This window comes from Arvicanthis niloticus, chromosome 6 (genome assembly GCF_011762505.2).
Source record: "Arvicanthis niloticus isolate mArvNil1 chromosome 6, mArvNil1.pat.X, whole genome shotgun sequence".
Taxonomy (NCBI): Eukaryota; Metazoa; Chordata; class Mammalia; order Rodentia; family Muridae; genus Arvicanthis; species Arvicanthis niloticus.
The window spans coordinates 103,026,039-103,040,501 of record NC_047663.1 but is presented as its reverse complement, the minus strand read 5'-3'; the positions used below and the strand labels follow the sequence as shown (position 1 = coordinate 103,040,501).

Below are 14,463 nucleotides of genomic sequence, written 5' to 3'. Positions count from 1 at the left end.
ACAGCTTTCTCCTAGATACCCAAAACCCTGGAAATGCCGTCCACGTGTTGGCCAAGAAAGGGAAGAGAAAGGCGCAGAAGATTGGCCTAGAGTCCCACAAGGGTGCCCCAAGAGTGAGTGGAAGACAATGCAACCGACAAGATTCGCTAACGCAGCTTCGCCCGGGCAGAGGGGACCGGAGGCTCCGGGGCGCCTGGGCCGAGCCCGCACGCCGGAACCCCTCCGAGCCCTCCGCACACCCCGAGCGCTCTCAGCCGGCTCGAGCCCCGCACCCGACGGCGGAGGCCGCCAGGATCTTACCCAGTCCGCGACGCGCTCAACGTGGAAGAGGCCGCAGCCGCCACATCACCAGACAAGCGCGTGTGAAGCAGCGGGACAGCCATTCGGCCTGAGCAGCGCGAACGCCGGGCCTTGCGCCGGAAGCCACGGCCTGCACGCCCCGGAAGTCGTGCTGGGGGAGGCAACCCCCTGCCAAACGCGACCCACGTGATGAGAGCGTAGCGATCGCAGCTAGAAGGCTCGTAGGCTTTCGCCTGGCCCTATCCCGCCTGAAGCTTCCCTGGGACTAGGATGGCACAGTTAGGTAGGGCCATCAGGGCCGCGTTTCTCAGAACCTCCTTCAAAAAGAAGTTTGTCATAGTGGCGTGCGCACGTAACTCTGGCACTCAGGAGGTGGAGGCAGGAGGATCAGGAGTTCAAAGCCAATGGGTAAATTATTAGGACCTAGGCTACCCAGGTAAAAAGCCGGGTTTGATGTTAGTAATGCCAGCACTTGGAGAGGTGGAAATAGAAGGATCCGTGTGACTCGCTGGCCGGCCTTGCATTTTTGGCAAACACACTGTGCATTGACCTCTGCGAATATGCAAGAACCGACACAGATGTTTAAATCAAATCAAAGAAGTTGTCTTCCCGGTGGAGAAATTTGACTGAGCAAATTACAGGATCTGTACCTCGTCTTAAACACATATGATAACCTTACTCTGTGTGAAACAGATATTACACAGTGACCTAGCCAGAAGCCTGGAGACTGGGAAAAAAAAAAAACCAGAAGAGAGTTGAACCGATGTTACCATGGGCAAGAGGACGCAGGTTGGGGAGCTGTGCATGATGGTACACACCCTTAATCTCAGTACATGCCTTTAATCTCAGCACAGGGGAGGCAGGCAGGCAGATCTCTGATTCTGAGGCTAGTTTAGACTACAGAGTAAGTTCCAGGACAGCCAGGGTAATACAAAAAGAGCTTGTCTCAAAAACAACAAAATAAGATCCAGGTTGGATTCCCAGCACCCACATGATGGCTCACAAATGTTTCTGACTGCAGTCCCCAGTCCCAGGGATTCTTATACCTCTGTGAGCACAGCAGGGACACACAGAGATGAATGCAAAACACCCAAACACATAAAGTAAATCTTAAGACAGTTTTAGAGTGTTTGCTATCCAACATTTCTTTCTTAGGATGTCGAGGATAGATTCCAGAACATTGTTCACACTAGATGCTGAGCCATCTCTTCCGCCCTTTATCCCCGTCTTTTTTTTTTTTTTTCTTTTTATTTTTTTTTTCTTTTTTCTTTTTTTCTTTTTTTTTTTTTTTTTTTTTTCTTTTCTTTTCTGGTATTTGGTTTGGTTTTAAGACAGTGTCTCTCTGGGTAACCATACAGAGATCCTGCTGCTTTTGCCTCCCAAATGCTGGGACTGAAGGTGCGTGCCACCATATTCTTTCTTTCTTTCTGCCTGCCCATTCTTTCTTTGTAGAAAGATTTATGTATTTGTGTGTTTGTATGTGGACATGTGTTCATGCTGGTGCCTGCGAAGGAATTTCCTGAAACTAGCTGTTGTGAACCACCTTAAGGGAACTGCTAAGCCATCTTTCCAGTCCCGAGGGAAGAATTTTTCTTTGAAAAACAACAGAAATTAAAGCTTTGAGATAGCAAGAGAAAAAAGGACTGCACCACACTGTTGGTAAAACAGAGAAATGAAACTTTTGGAAGCTGTGTAAAAATTACAAAATGAAACTATCTTAGCATCTTGTCAACCAAAAAGCATAGCTTTGGTTGCAACATTAGAAATTCAAATAGCATTCTTCTCTCTTTAAGTGATTTTCTATCTTATGCTGTCTTAAGTTTCTGGTAGAGAATGTTACAGGAAATTACTCATGTCTCCAGACCAGAGGAAATAATTGCACATTAGCTGGTACATTAGCTGGTTTTATAGAAACCTATTCCATTCCAAAGAAAAACAATCAAGATAAACACAGTACATGACTATGATGCATGAAGACTATAAATAAACTATCAAGTAACTGCCAATTCAACCATAACCCCATTAATTTTAAGTTGAACCTATACAAAAAAGTAAACACCTGCCATTGTGCCACCTAACTTAAGAAACAAACCCCTGGGCTATAATGTTGACTCCCAGAGTCCACTTTATTCTTACTTTCTTCCAAAGGTACTCTCTTGTTGTTTTTGTTTTTAAAAGGCGTTTTTAAGGTTTTGTGGTTTGTTTTGAGTACTGGGAATTGAACTCAGTGTCTTGCCCGTGTAAGGCAAACTCTTTACAACTAAGCTACATCCTCAGCTCTGTAAAGATTCTGTAAATAAAATATAGATTCATAAACAGTGTGCCCTTGGAGGAAAAAAAAAAAACAGTTTAAGACAGTGTGTTAGGGGTTGGACTGGTGCTGCTATATATTCAATTGCTAAATTCTGCCCCCACCCCAAATATATACTTCACTACCAAATCAGCAAGAAGCAATTTTAAGAGAAATACACCCCATTTCCAAGAGGTGGGGTAGGTGATTTTTGGTCGTTCAATGGACGTTAAATGTTTGTCAACATCCATCCCAAAAAGGGAAGGTTACAAGTAGTTATGATCTTGAATAGAGAGGATATGAAGTAAGGAGGTTAGATTCAGAGATTTCTTTTTCTCTTTTCTTTCCTGTATCCTTCTTTCTCGCCTATGCAATGTTAGAGGAGAAAAGGGGGAAGAAGGTTGATAAGAAAGAGGGTAGATTATGCAATCTACTTTTAAACCAAAGAACATTTTATAGCCAATAATATCACATTGGTATAAATCTTTGAATAATGATACATATTGAGGCAATATTTTGGTACATTGGTATAGAATTTGTATATTGATACAAATATAAGTTTCACATTGGTTTAGATCATTGTATCGTATTATATTGTATTGGTTAACGTATTGTATTATTGTATTGTATACAAATTTAAGGTTATTTTTGACACACATAATATATAATATGTTTCAACTTTTATTTGAGGTATTGTACCTCAGAATTCTCAAAGATACAATGTAAAATTCTAGTCCTTTTAAAGCTTCTATTAAAAACTGAGTAGGATACTTAAGAAATACGAGTTGATGGATTAATGGTCATATTAGATTCTAGATGAGTTCATTACAATAAGATGCTTCCTAGGTTAAAAAGCTTGCCAATTCAGACATGTTATAGTTAAGTGGCAAAACCTCAGAAAACCTCAGACACTTCTGAATATGGTATTTAAAGATGTTTTTATTAAGAACTTTTTGACATTAAGACATGTCAGCTCTTGACAATACCTCATTTGACTTGGAAGAAGATATGAGACTCAAAAAACCCCATGTGGAGTTGCATAAAATATGGTGTTAAGGCCTAGGTAAAAAATTAAGGCCTAGGTAACAGTTACTTGGCTAGCCTGCCATTATAAGGAAACTTACTCATATGTTTCTGCTGTTACTAGGAAACTTTCTTTTAAATTAAAAAAAAAAAAGATTTATTTATTTATTTTATGTATATGAGAACACTGTAGCTGTCGTCAAACATACCAAAAGAGGACATCAGATTCTATTACAGATGGTTATGAGCCACCACATGGTTGCTGGGAATTGAACTCAGGACCTCTGGAAGAGCAGTCAGTGTTGTTAACCACTGAGCCATCTCTCCAGCCCACTAGAAAACTTTCTAATGCCAAGATTGATTGCATATTACTTATTCTGTTATGTTCTGTGCCCTTGGAAACCAATCAGGATAAAAGTCAATAAAACTGTTTTGTATAAGTTAACCATGATAAGCTTGGACCTAAACCAATCACTGAATGGCATTTTCTGCACCTGTGTATAAGCCTTTATGGTATAAATTGCCCTTGGAATAGACCTAAATATAAAAGGGACACCTGCACTGTGGGAAGCGGCTCCGCTCTCGCCAATACAAGGTGGCGCTTGGCATAGGCATTGCTGGAGAGAAAAGACAACTCCATATATGGAGTTGTTTGCGCTGAGAGGTGTGGTTACCCGATCACCCCACCTCGCATCAATGAGAATGGCCAATCACCAGTGACTTCGTGGCAGTTGCTGATAGGATGAAGGCAATGCTTATAAGGGGCTGCGGAAGAAGGGGAGGAGGAGGAGAGAGAGAAGAAACTCGCTGTACAGGGATAGCTGAATAAACCGCTTGAAGAAGAACATGGTTGCCGTTGCCTTATTCCACAGGTCGGATGTGGGTAGCAACAAGTGGTGCCGAAACCCGGGATCCATCGAAACCTCTCGGGACATGTTCAGAACTTCTTTTGGCTTCAGGACAGTCGACTGAGTAAGTTCCCAGTTAAGTGGGACAAGTTAGGTTCTCGGAAGAGACTATAAAGTTCCCAGGCAAGTGGGACAAGGATAAGTTCTCGGTTTAGACACTATAAAGTTCCTGGTTTTGGGACAAATTAAGCAGAAAAATCTAAAGGAGTAGAGCTTAAGAAGGCTACTTTGGAAAAGTTCTTACAGGCTGTGGATGAGGTTTCAGGGAAGGATCTTAAGATGGCCAAGGAATGAAGGGTCCAAGAATGATAATGTTAATTGATTTAACCTTTAAAATGGGTGTGATTTTGAGTTGTATAGTTATATTTTTCCTATGGACAAAAGGTCAATGTTTCCTCTAGACAAAAGGTCAATGTATAGGTTTTTCTGGTTACTGGCTTAAGAAAAGGCTAATTTGGGAAAAAAAGGTTTTTCTATGAGTTTTTTGATGAGGTCATTAAGGTAGTAGTTATATCTTCCAGAATTATATGGATCAGATATGACAGAGGTAGGCCTCCAGAAAACTAGATTCCATAGAATCAAAAGAAATTTATATATTACAGAATACACAGCTTTGGTGAATGAATCTTATCACCTGCATGTTCACTGACGTCATGTACTTGCAGCTTGATGCAGTTAACACAAGCATCAGAGGCTTATCAATTTACCATTTCCTTCATTCCTCTTCTAATATCTCAATGCCCATGTTCAGCTTGAAGAAGTTAATGAAGAGACGGTGCCCCAATTCCCTGAACTTGGGGACTGAGGTGGTTAATATTAGACTGTCTTTCTAGGGAAAAGTAATGGTTTTATTGGAACAGGAAAGAAGATTACACAGCTATAATCTATTGGTAGAAACCTGTATAATTGTTACTAAGCTGATGCAAATTCAAGGATTTCATTGGTATAATTTCTTCTATTGAAAATTTGTGGGTACAAGGCTTGCGTGGGCCTGCTTAACTCCTGGCCAATATTTAGATTGGAAAGCCTATTTCATAGAATATTCAGCTGAATATGTGGCTCAAAATCAGGCAGCCAGACAGCAACAATGGGATCAGGACATGCTTTTAGGACAAGGTAGATGGACCATCTTGAATATCAGAGAGAAAAAGGGTTTTGAAAAGCAGTTGTTCTCTCTCTGGGTTGTGTCAGCAAAAAAGAATGAAAAGGCTGTTTCAGAGCTCTCCTAGGAACAAGAGAAAATTCAGGAGACGTCTTGAGTTTCTCTCTTCCACAGGAGAAATCCTTAGTTCTGCTTTCTTTGTTTATTGTCTTATCCTTGGTGCACCAATGTCCACGTGTGTCAATTGTTGTTTGAATAATTGGTGGTCTATGTTTTATGGTGTTCTATGTTTCAGGTTCAAAAGAAAAGATCGTTAAAACTGCTTGATCCAGCCTTTGATCTAGTTTACCTTGGTTTGAAAGGCAGTCTTAATATGCACAGAAGAGGTTGATAAGTTACCCTACACCTGTAGCTAAGAGTCGAGCTGAGCTGGAAAAACCTTTCCAGGAACTGATTGTCAGCATAAGCTGCTTTTAAAAGTCCCAGCAGCTTTTTGGCTTCTATGATAAAGAAGAGTTGTCTTTCTTAGAAATATCTCAGTGACAAGGTTCTTTTCTCTTGAAATTACAGCTAGAAAGACAAGAAAATTTTGTTTGGTCTAAATATGAAAATTTGTAGGGAAATAGGAGGACCTTTATCTAATGCAGGGCTAGATGATGCTGTGATGCAAATGACTCACAGTACAGGTGCAGCAAATAATAATGCATGCTTTAAGTGCGGGCAACCAGGACACCTGAAGCGTCAGTGCCCACAGCTACAGAGTAATCAGGATCAAAGAAGCCGAACTCCAGGTTTATACCCGAAGTGCAAAAAGGAAAATCATTTGGAGGCACCATCAGCTATGACCCTGTTTAGGACAGGCAGGGATTTTGGTATCACTGCCGCCATCATGACACCTATTGCAATGTCAGCTACTGCTGCTACTGCAGCAGACCAATGCCACTATGGCCCTGGATACACAGAGGCAGATTAATTCTCAATTGAGAGCCGGCATTATGCTGGTGAATCAAGGAGTGGATCTAGTCCAGGAGCAAGTAGACATGCTCATGGAATTAGCTCAGTTGGGCTGTCAGTGGAAGTATACAGGTCTTTGTGTGACATCTGTAAGATATGAAAATGCAAGTCAAGCAGCTCATTTGTCTAGAAATTTGTCTCAGTATTTTACAGGAAATTGGATGGAAGATTTCGATGGCTTGATGCAGAAGCTGCAGCTAGCCATAGTGCACACGAATTCCACCCGTGTTGACCTGTCTGTTGCTGAGGGCCTGGCCTCCTGGATTCGATCTGCAATGAACCACCTAAAAGAATGGGCGGGAATTGCAGCCCTTAGCTTTTGCCTTGTTCTTGTCAGTTGCCTAGCATTATGGTTCATTCTGAAGTTGCGTATGCAACAACGCAACACTAATGCCATGATTGTTCAAGCATTTACTGCTCTTGAAGGAGGCCAGTCCCCGCAAATCTGTTTAAGCTATTTGAAGAGCTCTGAGTTGTAACATGCAGCAGGATGTAGGGCGTAGCACCGCAGAGGGCGCTGTACGCCCTTGGACATATGTCTGACTGCATACAGGTTTTGCCATAGTTCCTGTCCCCTGGAAAACAGCATCGGGATGGGTCGCCCATGGTAACCATACTGTAGACGGCAGGTGGTGAAATTGGAGTTGACAATCTCCCTTCAAATACAGGGGGTCAGACCTCTATGTCCTTCTGCTTGCATAAAACAAAAAAGGGGGAGCTGTGGGAAGAGGCTCTGCTCTCGCCATTACAAGGTGGCGCTTGGCATAGGCATTGCTTGAGAGAAAAGACAACTCCATATATGGAGTTGTATGCGCTGAGAGGTGTGGTTACCTGATCACCCCACCTTGTATCATTGAGAATGGCCAATCACCAGTGACTTCGTGGCAGTTGCTGATAGGATGAAGGTAATGCTTATAAGGGGCTGCGGGAGCTGGGGAGGAGAGGGAGAAAAGAAGGGGAGGAGGAGAAAGAGAGAAGAAACTCGCTGTACAGGGATAGCTGAATAAACCGCTTGAAGAAGAACATGGTTGCCGTTGCCTTATTCCGCTGGTCGGATGTGCGTAGCGACACTGCACCAATATAAGAAACTATTTGGGGGGGGGGCTGGAGAGATAGCACGGAGGTTAAGAGTACTGACTGCTCTTCTAGAGGACCCTGGTTCAATTGCTAGCACCCACATGGCAGATCAGATCTAAGATCTGACAATCTCACACAGACATATGTGTAGGCAAAAATATACCAGTGTGAATATAATAAAAATAAAGTTTAAAAAAAGAAACTATTTGGAATAAGACTTCCCTTTTGAGTAGTGATCCAGTAAGTTTAAGTTCTCAAGACCTTCCTGGAAACTGACATCCTACTTGGCAGAAAGAGACATGTGTATGAGTAACTGAATCCTGGTTGGCAAGTTACATGAACATTAAACAAGGCAAGTTCCCTTCCATAGTTGAGTACCCCAACCAATGGGAGCAGGATAAGTGTACAACAAAGACATGTTCCTAAGGAGATCCCCTATCCCTAAATCTTGATTGGGTGAAATAACTTGGCACAGATTGAAGAATGAAAAATTATAAAAATCATTTTTATAGAATATATACATATATAGATGCTTTTTAAGTTCTTTTAGGGACATGGAAACTTTTCTCTGAAACAAGCCAGGCCAGTTTCAGGAACTGGCTGTAAAGAATGAAAGTCATTCAGGTGGTAAAAACACAATGACAGAGCTGTGGCTCTACGGCTGGAGCTAGTGAGAAATAGTCAATAGATAGTTGACAGGGTAGGGCAGTGATATGGTAAAAACACATTTTTGAGAAAAATGATTGTACTGAGTAATTTCCATGGCTATTAACCTTTCAGGGTGGGTTTCTCTGGAATGTTTCGCTATTCTTATGTTATGTATCCTTGGCAACCCCTCACCCCCTTCTCACTCCCCTGGTTTGTGGTTTTTCCCTTTAAAACCCTCCTCAGACTGGAGGGCGGGGTCGAACTCTACTCCTGCGCGAGTATGTAGTCAGACCGCTGGCTGCCAGCTCTCTTCCCTAATAAACCTCTGCTGATTGCATCCAGGTATGGTTTCTTGTGATTCTTGGGTGGTTGTGATTTCCTGAGACTTGAGAAAGGGTCTCCCAAGTATGGGGGTCTTCAAGATGTTTCCGGATTTGGGGTTTTAAAACCCTATAGGATCTTAACTCAGGGTCAAGGTTCAGTTCCCAATCTGGACCATGGCCCTGGCTGACCAGTCCTGAGGAGTATGCTCAATAAACTATCCCTATCTGACTGATATCAGTATTTGTGTGATTTGTGAGGCAATTTCTGGACCCCAACAGTAAGCTGCCACTGGGCAAAGACTGCCATTGCTCTGACTACAGACAAAATACTGTCCAAAATAGACATGATGCAGGTTAGTTGACTGCTGAACTCTGCCAATACAGGGTAAGCAGCCCTTCTTAATTCTTGCTTCTCAAAAGGTATGCCAGATATACTGAGCCAGAAGGTGAAGATAAATGCACCAACATTATAGAGACAATTCTGGAGGACTATACAGACAGTCAACTATGTCATTTCTATAATTTTGGAAGCTGCTTGCTCTGCACTTCCTACATACTCAGGTAATATTTATTCCTTCTCAAATCTCTGATGAAGTTGAATACTAGATAGTTATAGTCTCACAATTACGCTTAAGTTGTTTAGAACTTAAAAAGATGTTTTTGGGTCTAGAAGATATTTTTCATTCTAAGAAAATATTATTAGGTTAGTAATATAAGTTATGATAAAAAATGATTTAGATACAAAACTCTGAACTCAGGATAGATGATATAATACTTTTCTATATGTGCCCTCCCCCCCAGCCTTGAGCAGGCAGAAAAGACCATATTTACCACAATAGACCTAGTAATAGGACCTAGGTGGAGTTCTCCACCTAGGCAGGTACAACTTCCTACAGGAACTTAGAAGAATAGACTGCCTGCTGAGCTTGCCTTGTGATATAATCCTAATTCAGCTCAAACAAAGGATGGGTTCTCCAATGGGTTCCGTGGGGCTTTCCTGTTAAATAGAAGAGATGAATATTAAACTTCGAGCCTTGATCAGAAAACTTGTCTTGGCTTCATGCTTCTCTTGCCTCTCTCTCTCCCTTTTTCTTTTCTTTTTTTTTTTTTTAAAGTATGTCTTAACAATCTTTTATTTATTTATTTATTTATTTATTTATTTATTATATGTAAGTGTACCATAGCTGTCTTCAAACACCCCATAAGAGGCATCTGATCTCATTATGGATGGTTGTGAGCCACCATATGGTTGCTGGGATTTGAACTCAGGACCTCCGGAAGAGCAGTCAGTGCTCTTAACCACTGAGCCATCTCACCAGCCCCCTCTCTCTCCCTTTTTCATTTCCAGCCCTTTCAGGTAAACCCAGCTCGTCCGTGGCCACAGGCAGCTACATCTATAGTTGTGAGATTCAGACTGGACATTATGAATGTAACTCCTACCTAATAATTTTCATAATTATTTTATATATGTTCCTATTGTATATTGTTGTTTCATGTATATGAGTGCTCTATTTGCACATATACCTACATGCCAGAAGAGGGCATTAGAACTAATTATATATGGTTGTAAACCACCATATAGTTACTAGGAATTGAGCTAAGGACCTCTGAAAAATCAGCTGGTGCCCTTAACCACCGTGCCATCTCTCCAGTGTTAAAGTTAATATTTAAATCAGCAGCACCCAATCTGTCTTGTTACGGGGCCACCATGTCCCCAACTAGACAAGGCCTGAGGCCAAGAGAGGTGTGCTCCCACTGATGCTCAACTCTGACCAAGGCTCATGCCAGCCAAAGCATCAACCCTTGCACCCACAAGACCCATGGTCTCCGCAATGCTTGGCTGAGCCCATCTACGCGATATCCAGTAGAAATGAGACTCTAATGCTTAAATATTATCTAATAGCTTTATATATTTGGTAATGCTCAATTAACAAGATGCCCACACAATTAGAGGTGTTACCCAATACCTACCCTAGATATTACAACTACCATAAACTGCTGGAGACATGCGCACATCTGCTGCCATCTTCCCCTCTATCCTCCCATCCTCTCCCTCCTAGCTCCTCACTCCACCTACCTCTCATACAGCCCAATTGCTGAGCTTTATGCAAATATAGTGGGAAGATATCCCGCTACACTCCAACCCTGAATGTTATTTTTTTATTGTAAGAGAAAGAACCTTTTTATTTAGACAAAAAGGGGGGAAATGTTGGGGTTGGTCTGGTGCTCCTATGTATTCAAATGCTAAATACTGGCACTCAAGATCTAGTTGCCCCCATGAGCAGATCCGCATGTTCACCAAGTGATGCAATGTAAACTTTGTTCCCCAATTTAAAACTATTGATTAAATAAAACTAGCAACAGTCAATTGCTGAGGGAATTAGAGAGAGGTGGAGTTTGAGTTATCAAGCTTGGGTCACAGGTTGGGATCACGAGAGAAAGGAGAGAGACAGAGAGAGAGGCAAGAGAGAGGAAAGAGAGAGAGAGAGAGAGAGAGAGAGAGAGAGAGAGAGAGAGAGAGAGAGAACAGAGGAGGAGAAGAGAGAACGGGAGGTCTCCATTAGTCATGATGGACCAGCAGCACATGCCAGAGTGAAATGGCTTTCTGGGATGCCAGACTGCTAGAGCAGAAATAACCTCAAAAAATTCAAACAAGTATTTGGGGAACACGGAGCAGTAGCCAGACTAGCATTAGCAAATTAGATTAGGGATCATCCCTTAGTAATTGTGCCAAGCCTAATAAGTAAATCAGAGTTCGAGTCTCATCCATTTGAAGCTGAACAGGGTAAGCATAATTTATATCAACTTACACAGTGTCCCTCTATTGCCTCAAATTAATAGTCCCCCTGAGTAATCCTGAGTGCTAGGAGTATACACACAGTGTGCCCCTGTCTGTTGGTACTGTTGGATTTTTATTGTTTTTGTTGTTTTGTTTGTATGTTTGCTTCTTTGAGACAAAGGCAAATCTGGCTTCAAGCTCCTTTTGTAGACAAAGTTGGCTTTGAACTCTTGATCCCTCTGCCTCCACCTCCCAAGTGCTGAAATTACAGGTGTGCACCACAACACCCTACCAGAGTTACTGTTGGGTTTGTTTGTTGGTTTGTTTGGTTGTTTTTTGTTTTTGTTTTCGGGTTTTTTTGTTGTTGTTGTTGTTGTTGTTTTGAGACAGGGTTTCTCTGTGTAGTCCTAGCTATCCTGGAACTCACTCTGTAGACCAGGCTGGCCTCAAACTCAGAAATCCACCTGCCTCTGCCTCCCAAGTGCTGTGATTAAAGGTGTGCGCCACCACTGCCCTGCCTGGTTGGTGTTTTTGGTTTTTGGTTTTTGGTTTTTTGGTTTTTGGTTTTTGGTTTTTGGTGGTTTTTTTTTTTTTTTTTTTTTTTTTTTTTTTTTTTTTTTGCTTTGTTTTGTTTGGTCCTGAGGTTTAAGTAAAGGGTCTTGTGTAAGCACATGTTCTGCACTGAAATACACTCCAGCAAAGAATTGTTTTTACATGTCTTTGGATTTTGTAAAAGTTACTTGCATGCTTCATTACATGGCTACCTACTTTCAACAATATATTTCTTTTTTTTTTTAAGATTTATTTTATTTATATGAGTACACTGTAGCTGTCTTCAGACACACCAGAAGAGGGCATCAGATCCCATTACAGATGGTTGTGAGCCACCATGTGGTTGCTGGGAATAGAACTCAGGACCTCTGGAAGAGCAGTCAGTGTGAGTCAGTGAGGTTGTTTAATATAAAGTTGTAGATTCTCTGCCATATTGCATTCTATTATCTGACTACATTAAAATTTTCTCCATAGAGATATTGATCAGTATTAAAGAGCACTTGCTGCTCTTGCAGAGGACCCAGGTTCTGTTGAGTCCTGCATGGCCATGCTAAAGGGATGGTGTGACATAGTTCCCACTCCTGGAGCAGAGTTAGCAGAGCATGGGCCTCCGCAAGTGTTGATGGTTGCTAGGCATGAGGCTTGTTTGTGTAACAATGTACATAATTTATTTTATGTTCTTCCTTCAGGAGGTGTTCTCCCAGCCAGGTGAAAGACTCAATGATAATTAGAAGCAGAATGAGTCCAGGAGGAGACAAGGGTGTGTCTAATGTCCTTAGCAAAATGGTAAACACTGTGACCTTCAGGACAGCCCTTATGGTTGTGTGAAAGAACTCTGAAAATATGAGTTCAGAAATGTATAATTTCTCAACTATGTAAAATATAAGGATACAATATGAATTATATGATACAATATGAATTGCATGAGGGGTTTCATGGACCTAAAAGAACAGAGACAGCTATACTATAAGCCAGCTTTTCAGAAAGATACTCAGAAAGGAGATAAAGAGATTTAGGGAGTGGTGATTTAAAAAAACCAAAAAAACAAAACAGGATCCCACTCAGCTAAATTCATTGCTTACAAAGGCAGGCAGATTCCTGGATTCAAGGTCCGCCTGCGACAGGCCTAGATTAGGCCCAGGCGTGGAGGGAATGGCACGATCCCATTCAGCTAGTTTATTGTCTGTGCTTACAAAGGCAGGCAGATCTCTTTATTCATTTGCTATGTTAAAAAATATATACTTTCTTTTCTTTTCTAAGAATCAAGGGGCTAAGTTCATTGAATGCTGATTCATGGGCTAATAAAAAGGGAACCTGTGGGAAGCCATGGCAAGGCCTTACTCTTGGCAAACACTCACCCTTGGCTCTCCTATCTACTATTCTTTCTGCTTACCTTCCATGATTCACTTGTCAGTTCTCAGAACTTCAAACAAGGCCTCATAGCAACCCACCTTAGTAACCCTTCCTCCTGATCTCTAGATTTAGACAACATCCTGCTAGATAGATGTTTTTAGAACCCCTGGTAATGGAAAGGCTTTGTGAGAATAACTTAGACCCCACAGCTGCAGCTAGCTTCCTCCACCTGCAAAGCCCTCTTTCCTTTCCTACCCCTCCCCATATCCTGTTTTCAGAGTATATAACCTGTGTGAACAATAAAATCTTTGGCAGCTTGATCAGACTTCTTGACTGGCTGAGCCTCCTTATTTTCTCAAGCATCTCAGTCCTCTCCGCAGGGTCTAAGGGTCCCACTTGATTGTCCAGCTGGACTGGACAGGAACCTGGGTAATGTATTGAATTGATATGTAAATAAAAGACTGAGCTCTGGTCTGCAAGAAAAAACTACTTGGAGAGCGATCACAGCTCTTTTAGAATGTTTTCTAGCAGCTTTTCTGACTTTGGTCAGAAAACCCATGAGCTATACAGAGAGCTTTTAGCATTTTTTCTAGCAAGAGAGAGCTGTCTGGAAATCTCTAGGGAGATGTCTTGAGCAGAACACAGCTGTCAGCTTGTACCCACCATTGACTTGGAGTCGTTTCTTTCACCTCTCCCAAACACTCCTTCCTCAGAAACACTCTCCAAGCAGAGGCTGGTCCTTGGCAAGGTTCAGTTCCCAACAGAAGGCTGCCTCAAGCAGGGAGCTGTCTTGAGCAGAGAGTAGTCTCCAGCAGACTACAGAGCCAGAAGCCATCTACAGAGAGCTGTCTAGAGAGCTATATTGAGCAGAACACAAGGCTGTCAGCTTGTAGCCACAATTGACTTCTAGTCATTCTTTTGATGCTCCCAGACACAGCTGTTAACTTGTATCCATAATTGACTTTGAATCGTTTCTTCTGCCTCTCCCAAACACCAATTCCTCAGGATCCCCTCTTTAAGCTGAGGTTGGTCCTTGGCATCCAGGTTCACTATGCAGCTCAAACAAATGTAGACAGGGATACTTAATTACAGAC

At 42.0% G+C, this 14,463-nt stretch overlaps 1 protein-coding gene and 1 non-coding gene across 3 annotated transcripts in view; one reads left to right on the top strand and one right to left on the bottom strand.

Annotated features, from left to right (window-relative positions):
- Rrn3 (RNA polymerase I transcription factor RRN3) overlaps window positions 1-454 on the bottom strand; it is a 34,016-nt gene extending 33,562 nt beyond the window's left edge. The window contains exon 1 of one of the 2 annotated variants that reach the window (XM_034506069.2): window positions 301-454. In XM_034506069.2, the coding sequence (XP_034361960.1) occupies window positions 301-383 (83 nt within the window). In that variant the 5' untranslated portion in view covers window positions 384-454. The remainder of the gene's footprint in view (window positions 1-300) is intronic. The other variant, XM_034506070.2, reaches the window with a different exon arrangement.
- Window positions 455-13,864: 13,410 nt separating this feature from the next.
- LOC117712127 (U7 small nuclear RNA) lies at window positions 13,865-13,928 on the top strand. The gene has a single exon (XR_004607201.1). It is a non-coding gene; the product is annotated as a U7 small nuclear RNA (small nuclear RNA).
- The last annotated feature ends 535 nt before the right edge of the window (window positions 13,929-14,463 follow it).